The following is a 23,806-nucleotide window of genomic DNA, read 5'->3' on the forward strand; positions in this document are numbered from 1 at the left end:
CTATATACACACTCAAACAGGAGCCACTGCGATGTATTCAAGCTAGAGATGCACAGTTTTCTGCTTTTGAATTCCAATACTTTCAGAATATGTAAAGAATTCCATGAAGAACTTAATTGATGTATGTTCCACTAAACAACAAAAGTTCAATCCTGATCTTATTCTCAGATAATTTTAGGAATCGTTTTTAATTAACTACCTATTCAGCTAGTTAGAATGGGTAAACTTTAAAAAGTAAAATTATCGGCCCAAAAATTCCACATTTGTGCATCCCAGTCATCTCAATTCCAACTCACACACTTACATGGGGCACCTTGTAACGCATACAAGCGCATCACACTCTCAAACAGGATTACAAGATGAAGAATAGGCCAAAGGGGAGATGTGTGACATCTTTATAAACGGACCACCATCCGACGCCTCCACCCCCTTCATCGCACCCTCTCGAAAAGAAGACGATGGGGTGATGTTTGGAAAAAGAAACAGGCGGGCCCATACATCCCCCGCTGACTGGTGAATTATTGAAGAGAATGTCACAGACTCTTTCGCCCCGCTCCCTGTGCATTATTATATATATACACATACACATACATATATATATATATACATACATATACACATACATACAGGTATATGTATATATATATATATATACTGTATATATATATATATTTATAGGCTATAAGTCGCTCCATTTTGAGTTAAATCCTATGAAGAGTGTTAAATCAATTATGAAGTTATGCTTCAGTTAGCATGTAAGATGTCAAAGCAGCTTGCTAAGCTACAAAAACATTTTTGTCCTTTTAGAAATCACGTAAGCTAATTAACATATGACTGCTATGTAAGTACCTTTTATGTATTTAGGAACTTGATGGCAGTGCTTTTACTCATTTTACATTCAAAGAGCTTAGCCAATCAGAATGTTGGTCATTAGCATACACCAAAAGTGAATTTAATTATTTGCACGAGTAGATACAACATACAAAGTCAATGCAAAGGTGCGAATACACATGAATTCGCACTGGCCAGCATGAAAGATGTGAATTCTGTGACGCAATAGCCACAAACATGTGATATTCATCTCAGTCGTGTCTTCTGCGCAAGTTGAAAAACTCAATCTCAAGCGGGACATTCGAATGACGCGCTGTCGCGCAAGCCAATCGGCAAAGAGCTTATTGACATGTCCGGTTGTATCAGAAAATGGAGGAAAGCATGCGCAATGTTTTTATTCATGTGAGTGACGCGAAAAACATCCTGTGAGTAATCTGGAGCGATTTCACATTCAGAGAGTCTAGCCAATGAGAATGATATTCATTAGCATATGGTCTCAAAGATACAGTAGCAAAACGTAACATAAGTGGCCCTCAGGAAAAAAGTAACATTTTCCCAGCTGTTTGCGCTGCCGCTGCTGCCACTGCACGTGCTATTACTGTTTACTGTATCATACACCGAACGCGTCATTCAGTACGTGCTTTCTTAGTTTAAAAGCAGCGATCCAAAACAGTGAATCTAATCACCATTCATGCAAAACTTTGCTCCAAGAATGAGCCACAATGCTGACGTGATCTAATCACTAGCACACCCTGAGCACATGAGAGTTAATGTATTCCTCTTATCGGCAAGACATATCAGCATCATTTTTCATACCGGGCTGATGCCGATATTTATATTTAAAGTCATTATTGGCCGATTCCGATATTGGTCTGATGCGATATCGTGCATCTCTTAAAGGTATAGTAACACATACTAATACTAATGTGTCCCTCAGGTAAAAAATAAAGTTTTCACAGCTGTTTGCAATGCTTTTTAGCACAATCTTTCAGTGTTATGTCGTATAAAACATATCCCAGACTCCTTTGCTTATACGCTGACATGCCTTCACAACAGATGGTTTGGTTTTATTAGCATTTCAGCTCCATTTTCCATCTCGGTTCGGTTGTTAAAAGTGTGACTATGACGGTAAAATCTTGGCCCCAGTCCAGTGAGCCTTAATTAGGCCATTGCAAAGCTGTCACTATCCACTCAATTACCACAATCACTTAAGCCACACGGCTGCCCGGCACGTCCCTCAAGCCTCTCTGCACTCATTACCACGCTAATCAACCGCAGAGATGCATTCAGCAACATGCCACCGACTGTAGATCATCGAGTCACACCGGTAGAGGATGTGAACGGTGGTATAGCTGTCCGTCATTTTGTCCATCAATGCTTGTATGTGTTCTTGACTTGGTTTTGGGGTTTAAAGGAGTCACAGAATAAAGGATTGTGCAAAGTGTAAAAATAATAGACGTATTTTCGAATGTGTCCCCTTTAAAACTTCTTACACACTTTTCTTGGAAGGCTTCGGCCCAAACCGAAGTGCCATTGGATCAATTGTGTGGAGGATTTGGTTTGGCTGCAAGGGCTGCTGAGGGAACATGGTTGGTGTGAGTGAAATAGAGAGAAAGTGGTGGCTCGCATGTCCCGGGTCTGTCAAGCGGCTGTAAGCAAGCCCGGGGGAAGCGAGAATGGCTCCTATATCAATTTATTTCCCTCTCTTTCTCTCTTTGTGACAGTAATGAAAAGGCATGTCCTGGTAATTCGCTCTCGCGCAAATACACTGAGGCAGGAGAGAGAGGGATACAAGCGGGGGGGGATGGAAGAGGGAATATCATCTCACTTAGGAGGAAAAATGAAAGAGAGAGAGGAAAGAGGGCGGTAAGTGGTTTACAGAAGATAAAAAGCTCAGACAGTGGAGCGTAAAAGGATGAATGTAATGAAAGGGGAGAAATGGGATTTTCTTAGTACTGTTTTCCGGTAATTACAAGAACAATAAGTGAGGTAAATAGCACATTAACTTTATTAGTCATTGTGACCATTAATACGGTCTCTGTGCGGTAAATATAAATAGAATTTTCCCAGTTTTCTCAAATTTTACTTGATTTAGGTGATGTACAAAATATTTGTTATTCACAATGACTTGGTGACGAGGTAAAATTAATCAATGCTATAAATGCTGTGATTGTTTATATGCTATATAAAGTATTAAAATGTAATATATATAATATGTATATGTGTGTGGGTGTGAAAAAAGTAATTATTGTGCAGGTAAATATTAATAAATATTTATATAATTACATATAATTACAGAAAATAAAATAGAAATTACAGAAATTTGATAGAAATCTATCAAATATGCATAATGATATATTTATCTGGATGGATGGATGGATGGTAAAATTATTCATAAAAAATTATTAAATATTCTTTCTTGTTACTTTTGTGAAAAACAATAAAAAAGAAATATATATTGAATATTGTAAAATGACAGCAAAATATTCAGATGTAGCAACATCTCAGTCTTAATTGTCACATTAGCATTAAAATCTGTGCATGTTAGCTGCCACAACATGTTAATTGAATCCAGACACCAAGAAAAAAAAGCCTCCAGATGAGGTTTTACAGCTCACATAAAATGCTACCAAAGCATAAAGCGCATTAAGAGTTTGTTTGCACCTTTGGTAATAACATCTATTGTGTAAATTGAGACTTAATCACAGTTTTGCACTGATGTAATATTGTTTCTTTTTATTACATGCTCAAATGAGGCTTTCATTATTCCAGATGGGCTCTCGCACTTAGAGTAATCTGCCATCTCTGCACATTTCTAGCCAGAGACGCATTTCTCTATAGCCTTGTGCTTTGGTAGTAATGATGTACGAATGCTGTGGCCATCTGCCCCAGCGTGATGTATTGTAGCCCAGAGATGACCTTTGTGGCGAGTGGCTGGCGCTCTTCAGTGTGGGTTTTTTTTGCAGGCCCGCTAACAGGCACTGATGCACTGCCCTTTGTCAGCCTGACTGGGTCTGACAGGCATGCTGGAACCGCAGGAGTGATGGGACAGTTAATGTAGAGCATTACAGTTATACAGTGAAGAGCCGGGAACGTCTCGAGCCAGTGTTAGATGGTTGTACACCTGTAGGTCTATAGAATTAGAGAACATGGTATGTAAATCTCTGTCTGTATAGATCTATTAGGCACAGACCAAACTGCCCTTAATACCATCAAGTATCAAAAAAAATTTGTTGTTTGGTACCGAATTTCGATAATCTCGTCCACACTACGTGACGCATGTTACGTGACCATCATGCTACACTACATAAGAAGATTTGTAAGATGTATACTACACATTTACTCAACTCACTTCAAACCACTATCGAGTGCTTGTAATAACTTCCGATTGCGATCTAATGTGTGTTTTGGCCATATAATGTTGCTGAAATATGCTATTTGTAGCCTTTTGTATCAAGCTAATTGCTATACCGGCTTACCATTTCTCACGCAAACACCCTGTATTGTTATGAAAATAGGCAGAATCTTATGAAAATCACATGCAAATCACATACTGTCGTAATCATGTATTTATTAGCTTCATGTTTCATCCATAGAAATGTTTCTTATGTACAGAACTGAAAACGGAAGTGTAATGGATGTTTATAAAAGTGTGAAAATGTCAACAAGCTGAAGAAATAAAATGAAAGTTTTTTGAGAAAATGTGTAATGTAGTCTTGTTAAAACAATTTCCTAAAATTGGTATCGGAAAAAGTATCGTTCAGGAACCAGTATCAAAGTAAAGGTATCGATATCGAACATTTTTGAACAATAAAACATCTTTACTATTAGGTGTATATAAACATTTGAAATAAATTAAAGTCACAATGAAATTAGTAGGGTAAACGTACCTATTAAGCTCACCAAAATCTACATTTTTAGTGCACAAGATATCGGTTTCAGCATAAGAAGTTATGTTCAAATAAAATAATCTCTCACACAAAAATATTTCATTTTATTTTAAATGACAAAAGCATTATAATTAAGATGTAAATGCAAAAAGTATGGCTGTGCTTAATGGGTACATTTCTGTACCCTTTAAGCACACCCCTGTTCCCATTAAGCTCACATCATGTTTTATTAAAAATTCTTGTTTATTTTAAACAACCTTTTTAAAGAATAATTGAAAAATTCATAGTGAAGTGTCATTTAAGCACATTGCAAAATCTATACTAATCCACATTCAGCTAAGTAACACATTCAAAAATCAAATAAAACAAACCAATAAAACATTTCATTCATGGGGATGAACACAGAAACTAGCCTCATTATGAAGCCTCTTACTAAATGGATGTCAACTTATCTATCGTCTCTTAAGGCTGGAATACACTGCACGATTTTTGCCCCGATTTTCCACAGATTTACAGTCTGGAGAAGTTGACACTAGTTGCCAAAGGCCAGAGCCAGTCTGCAGATTTGAGTCGACTGATTCCAAAGAAAATTGCGTAGTGTATGATGGTCACAGACTCTGATTTTTTAGCTTCAGACTTTGATTCCATCCAGTCAGAGGAGATCAAACATGTTTGATATTTTCAGCAGATTTTAAAACACACTGTTTTCATTTGTCATGCGTCTCCTAGCAACAATGCGCACATTTCTGCCTGAGTTTGTTGTGATAGGAAGGATTTTAAAGTCTGCTAGTGTGAGATCCTCAGTCGTTTAGTGTATGATGGCCAGTTTTCCTTTGTGACTATTTACAAAGTCTGTAAGTGTATGATGCCTGGTGTTTTAAAAATCAGTTCAGATTTTAAAAGTCATGTAGTGTATTCCAGCCTTTAGCTGCTTTTTTCCTGGACAGATACAGCAGGTTTCTGATGGCTCCTTCATTGTACGGACGACATGCCTCTTTCATCTTTGGGCATAAAAACTATAGTTAGGTCTCAATTTTGTCATCTTAAAGCTGTGAAAATAAGTTATTAACCATTTTATAAAGATTAAATTAAAGTGAAAACCATCAGTTTATCTGTAAAGTCTGTTTCTGGAGTATTTACATAGACGTTCAGTGTGGAAGAGCTTAAAGAGAGCACACCGAGCTTAACAGCAACAATTTTTAATAAATTTCATGTAATATTTATTAAAATGACAATATTTTGCAAAATAAATAATCTAGGTCATGTATTAAGTTCATACATATTTTATTATGAACAACTATCATTAACAATATCTATGAAATTACACTTTTTCTTATTGATGTCACACTGAAGCTGAAGTTCATAGTAGTGTACCCTTTAACCCTTAAATGCATACCTCGGGTCTTTTGCGACCCGGGACATCATTCTCTACCCTCTCCCTCCTTCATTTTTTAAAGTTAGACATCAACTTTCGGCTACTGTGGAAGTGTGCTCTGACGATGACAGCGATGGTAAAACCATCTGCTCAAATTGAACCCTTTTAAGTTTCAAAAGGTAACGAAATATGCTTTATTTTATTCTTCTGTAATTCTTCTTAAAATATCAAGAGTTTCTTTGCTATTGCAGCAGTTAGAGATCCATCCGTGCTGGATATAGAGGTCTGGGTCGCTAAACCTGAATATGTAATAATGATTGGCAAAACATTCATGCATTTAAGGGTTAAGCTCACCTTACAATAACATGAAATCTTTAAAAATTACAGCACTGTAAAACCACAGACCAGCAATAAACTGACAATTTATAATATTATGGATTTAAAAGTACAAGCCAGTAATGCCTGTGAAGTAATATATTAGTGTAGCACACAATCTTATACAGTTAGTCAGCTAACTGTGTCCTGTAGCATCTGCGCTATGCTGCTAAAACTATCTTTTGTATCTAATGTAATTATTTCCCACATCCAAGTTCCAGGTTATAATCTGCAAAAGTCTAAACATTAATCTCTTAATTTTACAATAAGTAGTGAAGATTTTTGTCATAGTCGTGCAGCTCTATAGCTTGGCACACAGTTTTATATAGCTAATCAGCTAACTGTGTTCTGTAGCATCTGCGCTGTGTTGCTAAAACTATCTTTTGGATCTAACTGTAATTATTACCCACATCCAAGTTCCAGGTTATAATCTGCAAAAGTCTAAACATTAATCTCTTAATTTTACAGTAAGTAGTGAAACGTACCCAAAATAAAGGCTTAAACATCTAAAAAATGCACATTTAAGGAGCTACTCTTTTGGTGAATGTTTTCAGACAGCTTTCAAAATGGCCGCCAGACAGTGGAAACACATGGATACTCATATCTCAGTGCACTGATCTGATTGACTTGAAATTACAGGAGGTATGTAGTAACAAACAATTGTTTAAAGTGCCCCTATTATGGGTTATGAAAGGTTCATATTTTGGTTTTGGGAGTCCCCAACAACAGGTTGACATGCATGCAAGGTCAAAAAACACTTTCATTGTCTTATAATTAAATACGAAGCTTAAAATTAATTGCCACTTCATATAATAATGATATGAATATATTATATGAATTATAAACAATTACAATTGTTTAGCTGCGAAAGTCGGGCAATTTTGTCTCTAAAATTCTTTTGACTGTAAACTGCTTTAATTTGGAGCGAGAGATACGGGCGAGTGGCTTCATTCCATCAGATATATGTCCCTTTGCTCACATCTGATTGGTCCAGTTTGGATTTGTGATCTCTAACCCAGAATAAAACCTGCTCCGGAGCAGGGTAGCCATGTAGCATAAGTTACCATGGCGACGAAACCTGCTCAAAACCAACCCATCTTCTAAGTAATATATTAGCGTAGCACACAATCTTATACAGTTAGTCAGCTAATTGTGTTCTGTAGCATCTGCGCTATGCTGCTAAAACTATCTTTTGTATCTAATGTAATTATTTCCCACATCCAAGTTCCAGGTTATAATCTGCAAAAGTCTAAACATTAATCTCTTAATTTTACAGTAAGTAGTGAAACGTACCCAAAATAAAGGCTTAAACATCTAAAAAATGCACATTTAAGGAGCTACTCTTTTGGTGAATGTTTTCAGACAGCTTTCAAAATGGCCGCCAGACAGTGGAAACACATGGATACTCATATCTCAGTGCACTGATCTGATTGACTTGAAATTACAGGAGGTATGTAGTAACAAACAATTGTTTAAAGTGCCCCTATTATGGGTTATGAAAGGTTCATATTTTGGTTTTGGGAGTCCCCAACAACAGGTTGACATGCATGCAAGGTCAAAAAACACTTTCATTGTCTTAAAATATGCATTTATTTCTACCTTATTTGCTTAATGACTGCCAAACGATTCGCTCAACGATTCATTTTTCCAAACCCCTCGTTTGCATGAGACTAATCTGCGGTGATTGGTCGATTTCATTTTCATTTCATCCTGCCTGTAATGCCTGATAAAGCAGTGTTTGTGAGCGCAGTGCTGCTTTGTGTACAGCCGTTACCTGGGAAACAGCTATACATTTACACACACATATATATATATATATATTATAAATGTTTTTGTAATTTTAGTTTATAGTTTAATAGCATATTTTACAGTTTAATAGCATATTCCTTGATTTTTATATTATAAATAGTTTAGTTTTTTTATATATTTATTAAACACATAATACAATTTTTACATTGCAAAAATATATTGTTTCATTTAATTTCAATTTGTGTTGTTTTTTTATTTAGATTATCATTTTTCACTGATATCACTATATGGGTGTAACATTTAAAATTTCAATAATTGTTTTTTTATTACAATTATTAACAGCGTATTTCCTTATTTTTACATTCATATTATTTTGTATTTTATGTTTTATTTATATTATAATTATTCAGAAATATATGTATACTGTATATATAGACTATATACTGTATATAGTCTATATATATGTGCTGTCAAACGATTAATCGCATCCAAAATAAAAGTTGTTGTTTACATCATATATGTGCGTGTACTGTGTATATTATGTATATAAAGACACACACATACAGTATATATTTTGAAAATATTTACATTTATTTACATGTATATATTTATAAATTATATAATATATAACCTGCTCCGGAGCAGGGTAGCCATGTAGCATAAGTTACCATGGCGACGAAACCAACCAACCCACCTTCTTAAAGGGATAGTTCACCCAAAAATGTAGGTGACTTTGTTTCTTCAGTAGAACACAAACAGAGATTTTTAAATCAAACCGTTGCAGTCTGTCAGTCATATAATGGAAGTGGATGGGAATCATGGCTTTGGGAGTCAAAAAACATACACAAACAAAACCAAATTAAACCCTGCGGCTCATGACGATACATTGATGTGAAAAGACACAAAACGATCAGTCTGTGCAAGAGACTGAACAGTATTTATATCGTTTTTTACCTCTGATTTTCACCGCAATGTCTGAACAGACTGCAACCGTTTGAGTTAAAAATCTCCATTTGTGTTATACTGAAGAAACAAAGTCACCTACATCTTGGATGCCCTGGGGGTAAGCAGATAAACATCAAATTTTCATTTTTGGGTGAAATTATCCCTTTAAGCCCGAAAACTCAGAGTTTACTCAAACTAAATGTGAACTTACCTGGGTAAAAACTGAAACCGGCTTCATGCTACAGGTCAGTAGTTGGCGATGTCACTTAGTAAACAAACAGGCCAGTAGTTGGCGATGTCACTTGGTAAACAAACACTATGCAAACATGTAAAAAGCAAGGACATGACGTCACCATTTTCACAAATTTACATTGTGTCATTTTCAAAAATTTGTTTTCAGGCTCCCAAAACAATGTTGTTGCATAAATAAATGGCCAGAACGCATTTTAGGTTTTCAGTTTTTAGTTGAACGCCCCTTAGAATTTAGCCATACCACTTTGGCAAATAAAACATAATGCAATTAATGTTTCATCTATAGTAACTGAGCTTCTGATTGTCTGAAGGTTTTAAAATGGTCCAATCACAGACCATTTCTCAAATTGAAAATGGCTGTATATGTGCTAAAGATGCTTTAATGTGTCCTTCTGTCTCTCTGTCCCCCTCAGCTCATCCTGCTCTCAGTCCAGTCATCTTTTTCACTCCGTTCTCCCCTGAGTGTGATAATAACCACTGCTGGAGGGGTAGATGGGGGAGGAGGTGGATGGAGATGCCCCTGCACCCCTGCGGTGGTTTATCAGCCCGAGTGTGTCAGCACTGCAGGAGGACAAACCTGTCAGAGCTGAAAGGGTGAGAGAGGGAGGGAGGTTGAAGGAGAGCGGAGGTGTCAGTGTGTGACTGATTGCGGCCCTCCACTCATAAGGCTATAGCCCCCTCCTCACCATCACCCCGTCTCTGCACACAAATCTCTTCACTCGCACCAACACACACAAGAGCTTTCAGCATCGCTATTCAGTGGTGGAGCTGTGCAGCTACTAGAAAATGTCCAAGTACAAATATTGGACAATTAGTTGACTAGTTGGTCTTAACAAAGACCTCGATTTCAAAAACACTGGTTTAATTCATTATCCAGTCATCTATAAAACTGGCCTCAAATCAGTAGTATATGAAACAGATTCTACTTGAAACCCATTTTACTTGTAAAATGGCACATTTCCAATTAAAATACGATATTCAGCTATTTAATCATATTGATTTTCATTTGCTCAGTCGAAAAATTCATTTCAGTTGAACCCCTCACACAAATCTTGCAGTTACAAGCGAACCCATTATATGGCCTTCTGGAGAAGGAATGAATGCATTCATTAATAATTTATTTTTGAATATTTCATTTTAAATTATGTCATTTTGTATATTTTATTTGATATTTAAATTTGATTATTTACTAAGTGTAATTTATTTAAAAAGAGTAATTAAAACTAAAATAAGAAGACACTAGAGATGAGCGGCCCACAGAATGATTAACTAAACTCATTGTTAACTAAATGCATTATTTATTAATTTACTTTGAAATATTTCTTCTTAAATTATTTTAATGTGTATATTTATTTTCATTATTCATTATTTATATTTATTTTTCATTATTCGGTTATTCAAATGTAAAAAAAAAGGATGATGCTGAAGAGAATGAAGAGATGGCACTGTGGAAACCATTTGCGCACAGAATGAATGAATGAATGAATTTAATTTGAATTTTTATTTTTTTTACATTATTTTAATGTGTATGTATTTGTAATTCATTCATTCATTCCAAAAAATATCAAATTTATACAATTAACAATTAATAAAACAGAAAAAATTAAAAAATCGATTAAAACCTCTACAAATGAGGTGATATCTTTAGGATAATTAAAAATTGTTTGCATGTGCCAACACACAGAATGCCAAATAGTATGAAATGTATGACCACTTCCTTTTGACTAGTCAGTCTTAAGGAAGCCCTAAATAATCAGGGTCCATCAGACCAGGATCAGATGCCATTTTTATAGCTCACACAATATGCAATCATGGCATTTATTAATTATTTTCTTTCTTTATTTCTGTGCTACAAAAGCAGGTCGTCACATCAGCAGTTACCACGGGCCCCTTGCGCTCACTTTCTGTCTCTCAGCTAAAAATACAGAGTGCTTCTGCAGCAGTAAACCATTGCAGTTTCGATGTTGGGAAGTGCTGTGCTCATGCATGGCACTGCTGACCACTGGTTCTGCTGTACTGATGCTCAGACATGCTGAGAAAGTCCTTAATTAATGGGAAAAAAAGTGTGTGTTTGTGTGTGTGTATGCGTGCATGGTGAGCCAGGCGGGGGATGATTTATTCCAGTGTCACCTTGACCCCTGACGCAGAGATACAGCTCAATTAAACAGGATTGGCCCCACGGCACTGCTTTCACACGGGGCCACATTCACTGGATCCAATAACATCCATATGGAGCGCTTTTCACATCCCTCTGCCACCAAAAACCAAAAATGCTAATTACCTAAACCAAAATATACCAAAGAACGCAATGAAACATAAATGAAGTAAGAAGAATTGATTCCTACAGGCTGTATTGTTTCTTCTGTGGTTCCTAATTGCCCTTCAAGGCTTCTGTTTCCAAAACACTTTAAATCATTATCAAGAGATCTATAAAACTGGCCTCAGATCAGTGGTAGGACATGAAACAGAATCAACATGAAACAGCATTCGCAACCGTTTTACTTCCATAATGTAGCGTGTTTGCAAGTGAAATACGATATTGAACGATTTAATCAGATTGATTTTCCTTTGCGCCTTTTTCTGCTGCAGGCAACAATGAAAAATACTTTCCCACTGAATCCTTCACCTCAAATTTGGCAGTTACGTTGGATGAATCCATTGGATGGTGCTGTGGAGACGTGCCATCCGTCTATTTAGTCATTTCCAGTACTTTCTTTCTTTTTTTTTTCTTCTTTAAAGTACTACATTAATTTACTTTTAAGCTTTTTTTTTTTAAATACATATTTTATTTATTTAATTTTTATTTAGAAATGTCATTTAAAAACACTTACCTTAATCTCACTGATACAAAAAAATGAATGAGTAAACGAATTAATATGCATTCATTATTAATGTAATTTTGAATAGTTCTTATTACTTTATTTTAAATTATGTAATTATTTTATGTTAATTCTTTCTCATTTTTATTTATTTGTTTTTTTTATTAGGACATGCTGCTCACAATTAATTTTCACAAATCTGTATATATATATATATATATATTTTTTTTATTGATTGTTTTTATAATTATTTTTATTAATAAATTACTTTTAAACATTTAAATAAATATTTAATTTATTTTATTTTTATTTAAAAATGTAAAAGAATCCTTCACCTAAATCTACTGTTGCAAACAAATCTTTTGGATGTCATTGTGGAGAAATATTTAGTAATTTTCTTTTATTCATTTACTTCATTAAACTTTCACTTTTAAAATTCTTTCCTTTACATTTTTTAATTAATATATAACTATGCATATTTTATTTAAAAATGTAATTTAAAAGAACATCAGTAAGGTAATAAAAAAAAAAAGCACTATATAATTCACAATCTGTAATGAACGTTTAAATGAGAAATTTAACAATAACTTTTAATAAAAAACTTAATGAAGTCTGAAGAATAGACAACTTTAATTTTTCCCCCTCAAACTCAGATGACACATAAAACCAAGCAAGTTAAAACGGCTAGTCGGTTTACCTGCAAAAGCCTTGGAGATGTGTTCCTTCTTCCACTCCCACGGTTGGTCGTATTCGTCAGCGGGCCTCTCGTCGTCCTGTGGCAGCCTGCTCTCCCTCCCTTCCTCAGGCAGATCCGGCTGCCCTGGGACGCGCTCCTCATATGGGGTGTCATAGAGCTGGACCTCCCCTCTCCCCCATCCTCCTGCTCCACCACCAGCTCTCCTCTGCAGCTCTGCAACACCAAACAAACCTGTTATAAACTTTCCCAAATGAAATGTTATAATGCCATCCAAAATGTAGAAGAGTAGGTTTTTCATCAGAACAGATTTGGAGAAGTTTAGCTTTACATCACTTGCTCACCAATGGATGCTCTGTAGTGAATGGGTGCCATCAGAATGAGAGTCCAAACAGCTGATAAAAACATCACAATCCACACCACTCCAGTCCATTAATTAACATCTAGTGAGGCAAAAAGCCGGAGGTTTTTAAGTAACAACTCCATCACCATGCTGTGCATATTCCTCTCCTGATTTAGATAGGACAACTTTTACACCGGAGAAAGCAATAACATTGAGAAATGACTCGTATTTTAGCTGAAAGAAACCGTTTGAAGTTAAAAACATCTTGATGGATTTGTTTCTCACAAACACACAGCTTTTGCTTCACAAGATGTTCACTGATGACTGGAGTTACATGTGGATTATTGTGATGTTTTTATCAGCTGTTTGGACTCTCATTTTGACGGCACCCATTCACTGCAGAGCATCCATTGGTGAGCAAGTGATGTACTGCTACATTTCTCCAAATCTGTTCCAATGAAAAAAACAAAAAAACAAACATCTACATTTTGGATATCCTGACAGTGAGTACATTTTCATTTTTGGGGGAACTATTTCTTTAAACAAAACCAAACTGTGGTCATTCACATTGTGTGTCAGTCACATGGCATATCCAAGTGCAGTTCGTTGCTAGTGTTGATAGTCCAATATCTGGCTTTGTAAGATTATTGTCATGACAGTTGTGTTTGAAAGCTGATTCAGGCATCTTCTAGAAGTTTTATTGTGGCATGTGTTCATTAAAAAACGGTGTGAGACAGGCCGCGCTGTTAAATCAAGACAACAATAAATCGATATATTCCCTGGGCTCCACAGCTGGGCTCCCTCGCCTGGGCCACATTAATTATGAAAATGTCTGGTGAAGAGTGGCAGGGTATGAATCTGAAGGAGAGACAAATTGTGTTTGCACAGCTTGCCCGCTTCATACGGGAGGGTTTAACAAAGAGAGAAAGAGATGCGAGTGTGTGCGTGAGTGTGTGCGTGTGCGCAGACCCAGTCCAATCTCAAGGACTGGGGTCTCTCATCTCTCCTGATGGGGATTTTTATTTCCATTATCATACCTCTCAAACGACAAGCACCAAACAACAGGATGTCTGAATGACCTTCAAGTGCTTTTCAGCAAAAATAACATGCGGTTAAAAGCCTATATGAAAAGAACTGCAACTACAAAATGTTTTGAGAAATATCATGCTTTCATTTTAGCTCAAGTTTGCTTGCTAAATTTTTGACTTGAATCAGAGTGAACTAGCGAGACAGTGGCATTAAAACTCTGGTTGATCCCAATATAATTCTGGCCAATACCGATAAACTGATAATTATTTATTCGATACCTGATATTAAAATTATAAAATATTTTGTTTAAATAAATTAAACATAAAACACTAATTACAAAATTCTATCATTTTAAATGCTAGTGAATTGCAGAATCAGGGTTACTATTGTTAGCTAAAACTAAAATAATTTGAAAATATTTTATGTAATAATGTAATAAAGAAATTTTGCCTTGCCAACTAGCTGAAATAAAATAAGTACTAAAATAACTAAAACTTAAAAAAAAAACGAATACAATAAAAACACACAACAAAACTACTAAAACTTTACCTTCAAACTAAAATTAAAAAAAAAAAAAATCTAAATTTTTTTTAACAAAGGTTTATCAATGATTATGTACAGCGTGAAAAATTGATATACATTTTGAGATTTGCTAAAGATTACATTTAAATTGTTATTTAGCTTGTGTTATTAATTTATTATTTTTTAAGATATTAACTGTATATTAAGTTTTAGATAATGGCAAAGGAAATCTAAACATGTAATTTTAGTATTATTTATGTAGTATTTAAATTTTATTTAAAGCTATTAAATTGGCTTTTGTTTTTATATTTTCAGTTTCATTTTAATTTTAGTTCAAGTTTTAGTAATTATAGTACTTTAACTTGGTTTATTTCAGTTAGGGGAACATTTCTAATATTCATTTAAGCTTTTAAAGTTTAAGTTTTTAATTAAATATTTATATTTTATTTTATTTCAAAAAATGTAAAAGCTTTAGTAAAAGTATAACAACACTGGCATGCACAGTAAAATATCCAATTTTAATCAATACATTAAATCAAAAGAATTTTAATATCGGTTAAAAACCTATATGGAATCGATATATTGTGCAAACACCATATTTAATAGACACTATAACGAACACAAATGTTGTTGATTCAAAGCTGTAGAGAAATCGGAACATTCTCTTAATCTTTTCAACCCTAAATGCTAATTTACAAAGACATCCATGAATTAGTCACTTGAGTTTCATTCGGCGAACAGACCAGACATTAAAAATTACGAGAAGCGTGAAACCAAACAGACCAGACATGAGACGGACTGCCTGGAAAGGAATACTGGCATGGATGTGTGCTTCAATGAGGAAGAAAGGAAGAAAGAAAGAAAGAAAGAAAGAAAGAAAGAAAGAAAGAAATCAGACAGGCGTACAGTAACAAGAGAAAGACAAACTTTAACCTTCACACATCCTGCTTCTATTGGGCTCTTTAGCCGTCTCCATAGCGACAAAGAAGGGGCCCTGAGGGACAGACCCTGAGGTGGAGGGAGAGGGAGAGCTACAGGAGTGTGTGTGTTGATGTTAAGCGTTTGTGACGAGCGAGAGAGGGGCTGCTAGATTCCCTCGTACCTGAGAATTGATGGAGAATGAGAGAAGAGATTAACCTGTAGAGATGGATTGAAAATTAAATGAGGCTGCCTTGAAGGCAAGACCGATCTGAGGAGAAATTAAGGTGAATGCTGGGGTCCTACGGCAAGAAAATCCAACACAATTCCCTGAAAATATCTAAGGAACGCAATGCATTTCAGCTGTGTTCCAAAACCTTGCAAAGTTTGTCTATATAGACAGCTACCTTCTAAGTGGTTGTTCACACAGAGCTCGTATTCATATTTCACTGCGATGCCTTCTCATTGTTTTCTATGCAACTATAATACTACAGCGCTCACAACTTTTGCAGCTTAAAAATAGGTAAACTTTTAAAGTTCTCCTATTATGGGTAATGAAAGGTTCATATTTTGGTTTTGGGAGTCCCCAACAACAGGTTGACATGCATGCAAGGTCAAAAAACACTTTCATTGTCTTATAATATGCATTTATTTTTACCATATTTGCTCAACGACTCCCAAACAATTCGCCCAACGATTCATTTTTCCAAACCCCTCGTTTGCGTGACGCTAATCTGTGGTGATTGGTTCGATTAGTCTCATTTTCATTTCATCCTGCCTGTAATGCCTGATAAAGCAGCGTTTGTGAGCGCAGTGCTGCTTTGTGTACAGCGTTACCGGGGAAACAGCTATTTTTACCGCTCCAAAAGCGGCACCTAGTGGCAAAGAATGAATTTGCATTTTCATTCAGACCAAAGCAAAAAGACCAACAAGTGGGCGGGCAATATGCTAATGTTTCATGTTGACGTCAACATGAAACGGCTTTGGATTCGTTTTAAAAACGTTCCTCAAAATAGCATTTATGTTCAGCAGAATAAAGAAACTAATTCAGGTTTAAAACAACTTTTGAGTGAGTAAATGATGGTATAAAAATAAAACACTATGACAGAATTGAAAGACAGATGACAGAATTTTTATTTTTGGGTGAACTATTTCTTTAACATTAATAAAACAACAAAACACAAAGAGAAAAATCACTCATTCTTGACTGAAAAACTTTAATACAGTTGCTTTAGGAATCAGTCTATATAGTGTTTTATCTTTATGTTTGTGCATTAAATTTCTTGAATGCTCCTGCTAAATACACTGAAAATAAAGCACTGTTTGTTTTATTTGTATATTATGTGTAGTTGTAATGTGTATCTTTTTTCTTATTTTTAATAACAAAGATAAAATAATGACAAATATTTGTATCTATCTTCGCCCACTTTGGCCTAAATATCTGCATTCATTTTTTTTTTTTTTACCTTGAAAGGCATTGTCTTTATAATAGGGAAATTAGTTTGGATGTAATGCTTAGACAACTTACAAAATAGTAAAACCAACATGACAAAGAATCGTGATAAAATCGTGAATCGTGATATATATAAAAAAAAAAAAATTGTGATATATTTTTTTCCATATTGCCCACCCCTAGATGGGAGTTGTGTTAGCACACTGCTAAGCTAATGCTAGTCATGACACTCTAAGAAGTAAAGAAAATACAACCCCAAACAAATACCAGGTACAACATTTAAGTTAGTTATATCGAATTTAACTAACACATTGAATACGAATGAAATTGTGTCCAGAAGAGTTAGCATTAGCGGTTTTTAGCCATTGGTTGCCTGAGGAAATTTTGTAATGGTTTTTCAGAATAACAGTTTTCGTGAGTAAAATAAGGTTATGTTTTGTTATATAACATAAATTAAAGTAATTGAAGTCATTGAATTTAGATTTTGAAGCAGTTGTGTGCTTTAAAATGCTAGCTGCTAACAAGTCGCTAAATAAGGACTACAGCTACGATAAAGATCTGAGTTTACATACTTAACAAATCAGGCAACCATGTTAGCAACTTGCATTTTTAAGAAAATGTGCTCTAAATTGGCATGTCTGTAATTGCAATGCCGGTTAAAAGCCCATTTGAAATTAACCGCAACTACAAATTGCTACTAGGGATGGGCGATATGGGCTTAAAAATATATCACGATATTTCTGGTATTTATTACGATAATCATATCAATGACGATAATTCAGGGAATCCTGTTTCTTTTAAGAAAAGTATTATCTTTCCTATTTTTACCCAAAATAGGGTGAGCATTAACCTCCTGAGACCCTGCATCCACATATGAGGACATTATATTTTAGTGAATTTCTCTGAGACTATACATGCCACAGTTTTAAGTCTGGATGTCCTGTACAGAGCACATTCAGGGCTTTTCAGAGATACTAAATGTTTGGATGTTTCACTATGACCACCCACTCTCCTTGGTCTTCAAAAATGTCTGATATTAATTTAGTGACACTCTTATGGAAATATGATAATATTTTGTAATTGTCATTTAAATCGGACAAATTTTTAGACTGTGTCATAAATCAACATCTCAGGAAAATGTTATGGGGTTTCAAATCAAAATATAACTTTGTTACGAAACAGGAGGTTGATTTCATACATGTCCTCATATGAGGACACCGGGACTAAAAGCATGTTTATTACGCATTTTGGGAGACACAACAAATTAATAGGGAATCGCACACGTGCTACTGTAGTACATTTATTCAGACTGATTTTTTGTGCACTGTACAGCCCTAACCAAACCAGTTACAGCTCGAGCTCCTCATTTAGCGATATAGGCTACTCCTTCTCAATTTCACGTCCGCTTTCCGTGATGTCGCTCCGCATTGTCGCACACAGAAATATGTCAACAACTAGACTTTATCGTTATTATCGCAGGAAGACTAATTCTTATCGTGGGGAGAATTTTTACCGGTATATCGCAAACGATAAGATATCGCCCATCCCTAATTGCTACACTAACATATTCCTCTAAATAAAGAAATAAACTAACTGTAAAATTCCGCTTCCATTTTAGCTAAAAAATAGCTTGGGAAGCTGTGGTCTTGAATCAGCAGATAATGTGAAATAGGAAAGCATTGGTAATAAAATTCTGGCCGATAAATATAAACCGATAACTGACAATATTTAAATTATATTCCACTTGTATAGAATAAATTAAATTGTCTGAACACATTAAAGTGCCCCTATTATGGATTTTTGAAAATTACCTTTCATGCAGTGTATAACACCGCTCCAAGTGAATGAAAACATCCTGCAAAGTTTTAAATCTGAAAGTGCACCGTGTATAAAGTTATTGTCTCTCAAAAGAAAGAGTCGACTCTGAATTTTGGCGGAATGAAGCTGCGCGTTTGGCCGCCATGAGGCGCCGTCGTGCCTCCTGTCTTTGATGGTCAGGGAGATCCAAAGATTTTTCCCTTGTCACACTCTTACGCAATGTCTTCTTTGGTACTGGCGGCGGGAGCTGGAACCATGACAAATAATATACAAACACAAGATATGAATGTACAAATATTGTGTTCATTTTTTCATTTAAATGTGTGTCAAGTAATATCTGCAGCAGACTAGAGGTACATTATGTTTTTAATTCAATTAATAAACTATACACTACCATTAAAAAGTCAAGGATTGGTAAGACTTTTATGCACAGCAAGGTGGCAAACTGATTTTTTTATATATTTTAAAATGTAATTTATTCTTGTGATGGCAAAGCTGAAAACATAACAGAAAACTATTTTTTTGTAATGTTTTTGTGGGGACCGTGGTTAATTTTTTTTCAGGATTCTTTGATGAATAGAAAGTTCAAAAGAACATATTTTTTGCAACATGATAAATGTCTTCACTGTATTGATTTATTTAAAAAATCTTAACGACCCCAAACTTTTGAATTTATTTTATAAGTACAACCTCTAGCATCAAATTAGGTTTGATGTCAAATACAACCATCACAAAACTTCTAACCAATCAGCTCTCACCTTCTTCACAGGACTTTCAAAAAGCCTCCAATCGTTGGATTTAATCTTCTGCAGCTCATTGAATTTGGAGGTAACATCATCGATGGAGAGCTGCAGCAGGTCCCAGAACCCGGCCAGGTCCTGAGAGGTGGGCCGAGGCATGGCACTGGGGTCCTGCAACACAACGAAGATTTAAAACACTACACTCTAAAAATGTAAATAAATCACAAATCGACATAGTTTTAAAAGTTCATTTTAAAAATAGTGTTAATTAAAACAACGAATACTAAGAAATTGAAAAATGCTCCATTAAAGTGCCCCTATTATGGATTTTTGAAAATTACCTTTCATGCAGTGTATAACACCGCTCCAAGTGAATGAAAACATCCTGCAAAGTTTTAAATCTGAAAGTGTATAAAGTTATTGTCTCTCAAAAGAAAGAGTCGACTCTGAATCACTGAAACGAGTCGTTTTTAAAACGACTCCCAAGACGTTTCATGTTGACGTCAACATGAAACATTAGCATATTGCCTGCCTACTTGTTGGTCTTTTTGCATTGGTCTGAATGAAAATGCAAATTCATTCTTTGCCACTAGGTGCCGCTTTTGGAGCGGTAAAAATAGCTGTTTCCCCGGTAACGCTGTACACAAAGCAGCACTGCGCTCACAAACGCTGCTTTATCAGGCATTACAGGCAGGATGAAATGAAAATGAGACCAATCCAACCAATCACCGCATATTAGCATCATGCAAACGAGGGGTTTGGAAAAATGAATCGTTGAGCGAATCGTTTGGGAGCCGTTGAGCAAATAAGGTAAAAATAAATGCATATTATAAGATAATGAAAGTGTTTTTTGACCTTGCATGCATGTCAACCTGTTGTTGGGGACTCCCAAAACCAAAATATGAACCTTTCATTACCCATAATAGGAGAACTTTAAAACACCAAAATCTAAAATCAGTCATTTTGATACAAGTGAAATTCGGTATTACAACATTATAATTTACAGTATGAAAAATTTATATTCATTTTCAGTTAACAGTGCTATTAAATTATTAGTGTTTTTAAAGTTTAATTTTAAGTGAGCGTTAGATGACAACAAAGATATTCTGAATGTAAAAAAAGGGGAAATTAGGTAAATTGAGGTATGACTGTGTCATTCACACTGTGGAACAAAACCTCTTGAAGTCTCTTGAGCTAATGCTAACTACAGACCCCATTTTCTCATAAATCAAAAAGCACTATTCTAAAAACCCACAGGAAATTCCTGAGGGAACCCATAGCAAATTAGCCATTCTGGCCAGCAACCTGATGTCATGACTAAACAACTCTACACAAGTTAGTTATAATCGTCATTTCTCTGGACTCTGCTGGTACCGCCAATGCATTGTGGGCCTGCTTCAACTGCAAACGATACATGCAATGCTGCCTTAAGATTTGGCCAGGTGTCTTAGAAAACAGTCAAATATTTGTGGCTACCTTTTGGAACAGTCTTCCCTGATGATGTCTTAAAATGTCTAGGTTTTAAAGATTAAATCTCTCAAATCAGCAAGTGAGAAGGGCAAAGTTCAACAATTTGTAAGGAATAAAACAATGGAACAGATTACATTAATATAAAACTGTAATCTGTGAGAGTCAGCAGTGAGTCACTGTCTGACATCACTGGATGTCTGGGGAGTCACTGAGAAAGACACACTCATACTTCATTCTCTCCATACGACTCAAAGGGCAAACCAGACTCCCCTGGGCTATGGGAACACACACCAAAAAAAACAGAACAAAGTCTGACTGACCGGTTATCACTTTCTGGGCCTCGTAGGGCTCCATGTAGCCGTTGTTCTCAGGAGTGATCGGGCCTTGAGCTGTTTCGGGACGCGGGTCCAAACGAGCATCGAATGGGTCGGAGTAGTCCGTATCTCCCATGACTGGAGCTGAAGGAACCACCTGAAACAAGAAAAAAATCATGTGGTGATCTTAAACCAGAAGAGGGGACAAACTGAAGATTATCTCAGTTTGCTGAGGGATGAATGAAGGGAAATTATTTCACATTATTATAAGGCAAAAGAACCCACTTGTACGGTCTGTTTCACAGTAAGGCACAGCAGCGTATTCATTTACACGTGAGCAGCTCATGATCCAGTGTTTTAAGTGTCTCAGAGCAGCGCAGTTCAAACAAACTCCATCTCTGTGAGTTTGCATCACTTTTAACATTAATTTGGGAACACAACACGCAACCATCTATAACTAGAAATGAGAAATGCTTATAAACCAGCTGTTGTCAAAAGAGAGGAAAGAGAAGCTTTAAGAGCTTATTTAAAAAAGAAAGTATTTTAACTTTACAGTTGTACTGTAAAATAAATTATATAATTTTTCTTAACTCAATTTCTTAACCCCTTTTTCTTAACTCCTCAGATGTATGACTACTTAACATTTTAATATAATATAATATAATATAATATAATTAGGGCTGTGCAAATAATCGAATGCGATTTTCATGCGGACCTCGTCAGTAAAGCCGGTTCTGTGATTAGTAGTAAATCTCCAGCATGTGCTTTCAGATGGAGCGGCCGTTATTAGATTTACTACTAATCACAGAACCGGCTTTACTGATGAGATATGCATGAAAATCGCATTCGATTATTTGCACAGCCCTAAACATAACATAACATAACATAACGTAACATAACGTGCTGGGCAATGATTACAATTTTTAATCATTATTGAATTTTGTGCATAACAATGGCGATTAATCGCAATGTTATGCACAAAATTCAATAATGAATTCAAAAGTAGTGTATTGCGCACTTTTTTAAGTTAAAAGTACTGCTATATGAACAAAAGTGCATTAACATTTGGTTTGCAAACACTTTAAACAAATAAGGTGCTTTTTTACAGCAGTATTCCTTTTACATTGTAGCAGTTAAAATATTTCTTGTAAATCTCAACTTAACAATAATGTAATCAAATTAAATATAAAACAAAAGCTTATTTGCCACTGCCAGGGCATTAACATTTTTATAGAAAATATTTTATAGTTATTGTTACAGAAAAACAAGTTATGCTCAGAGTCCAGAGCCTCGATCATAACATTATAACAGGCTCCTTCCGAGCTCCTGGGAGACCTGCACGATCGCGGGACCCAACGCAGCAGAGTGCGGCGCGGGACAACACTTGATGGGCGAGTGCGGGTGCGGGCAGGTAGAGACTCGTGTGTGCGGGATGCGGGAGAATAAGGATGTACTCGGACTAAGCAATCTTAACCGTGCCTGAGCGCTTTTGACCCCCAAAGCCCGGTTCGTTTGACTAGTGTGATCGCTCCGTGCCACGGTTCGTTTAGCCGGCCCTGGCTCAGTTGGAAGAGGTGGGCCAGAGTGCGGTTCAGTTGGGCTCGGGTGCGGTACGCATGTAGTGTCGGAGCGCGGAACTTCTGATACGTGCAGCACGATTGCGTAAACATTTCTGAGCGGCAAAAGTGATAGATCTGTAAAGCATAATATATTGTGAGAGAGGGCCGTGTGTTACCACATCACAAACAACTCAAAATAATAAACCACAGAGTTAACAAAACTATGCACTTCACTGTGCTGAGCGAGAGCGCTTCTCTGCTGTCTCCACATGATGACACCCATCCCAAGCCAGTACTGATCAACATCCCACCCCTCCTGTGACCCATGGTTTGCCTATATGCGTTCAGAGCCAGTGAGCAATGGACGTTCATAATAATAAAAAACTGCGTTAATGCGTGATAAAATAATTGTCTGCGTTAATCAATTAATGCGTTTAACGTGATAACGCGTTAACTTGCCCAGCCCTAAATATAATATAATATACTCTAAAAATAAATTTGTTGAAGTTGTAAATAAAACAAGAATTATTGTACGTTTTACAAGAAAACACTATTTCAGTCTTTCTACGTTTACTTGCTGTTTTTAGTAATTATTTGTGAAAATTACTAGCAAATTATATAGTAATCTATATATACACACAAATATTTATATATTATATATTGTACATTTTACACACACACACACACACACACACACACACATATATATA

At 35.7% G+C, this 23,806-nt stretch overlaps 1 protein-coding gene across 3 annotated transcripts in view; it reads right to left on the bottom strand.

Annotated features, from left to right (window-relative positions):
* Window positions 1-23,806, bottom strand: part of shdb (Src homology 2 domain containing transforming protein D, b) — a 36,018-nt gene that overhangs the window by 7,691 nt on the left and 4,521 nt on the right. For 2 of the 3 annotated variants that reach the window (XM_016471762.1, XM_016471764.1), the window contains exons 3-4: window positions 21,544-21,694; window positions 12,934-13,146 (exon numbers count right to left, since the gene is read on the bottom strand). In XM_016471762.1, the coding sequence (XP_016327248.1) occupies window positions 12,934-13,146; window positions 21,544-21,694 (364 nt within the window). Of the gene's footprint in view, window positions 1-9,892; window positions 10,004-12,933; window positions 13,147-21,543; window positions 21,695-23,806 lie in introns of all 3 variants that reach the window. The other variant, XM_016471761.1, reaches the window with a different exon arrangement.

This window comes from Sinocyclocheilus anshuiensis, unplaced genomic scaffold (genome assembly GCF_001515605.1).
Source record: "Sinocyclocheilus anshuiensis isolate Anshui unplaced genomic scaffold, SAMN03320099.WGS_v1.1 scaffold420, whole genome shotgun sequence".
In the NCBI taxonomy this organism is placed as follows: Eukaryota; Metazoa; Chordata; class Actinopteri; order Cypriniformes; family Cyprinidae; genus Sinocyclocheilus; species Sinocyclocheilus anshuiensis.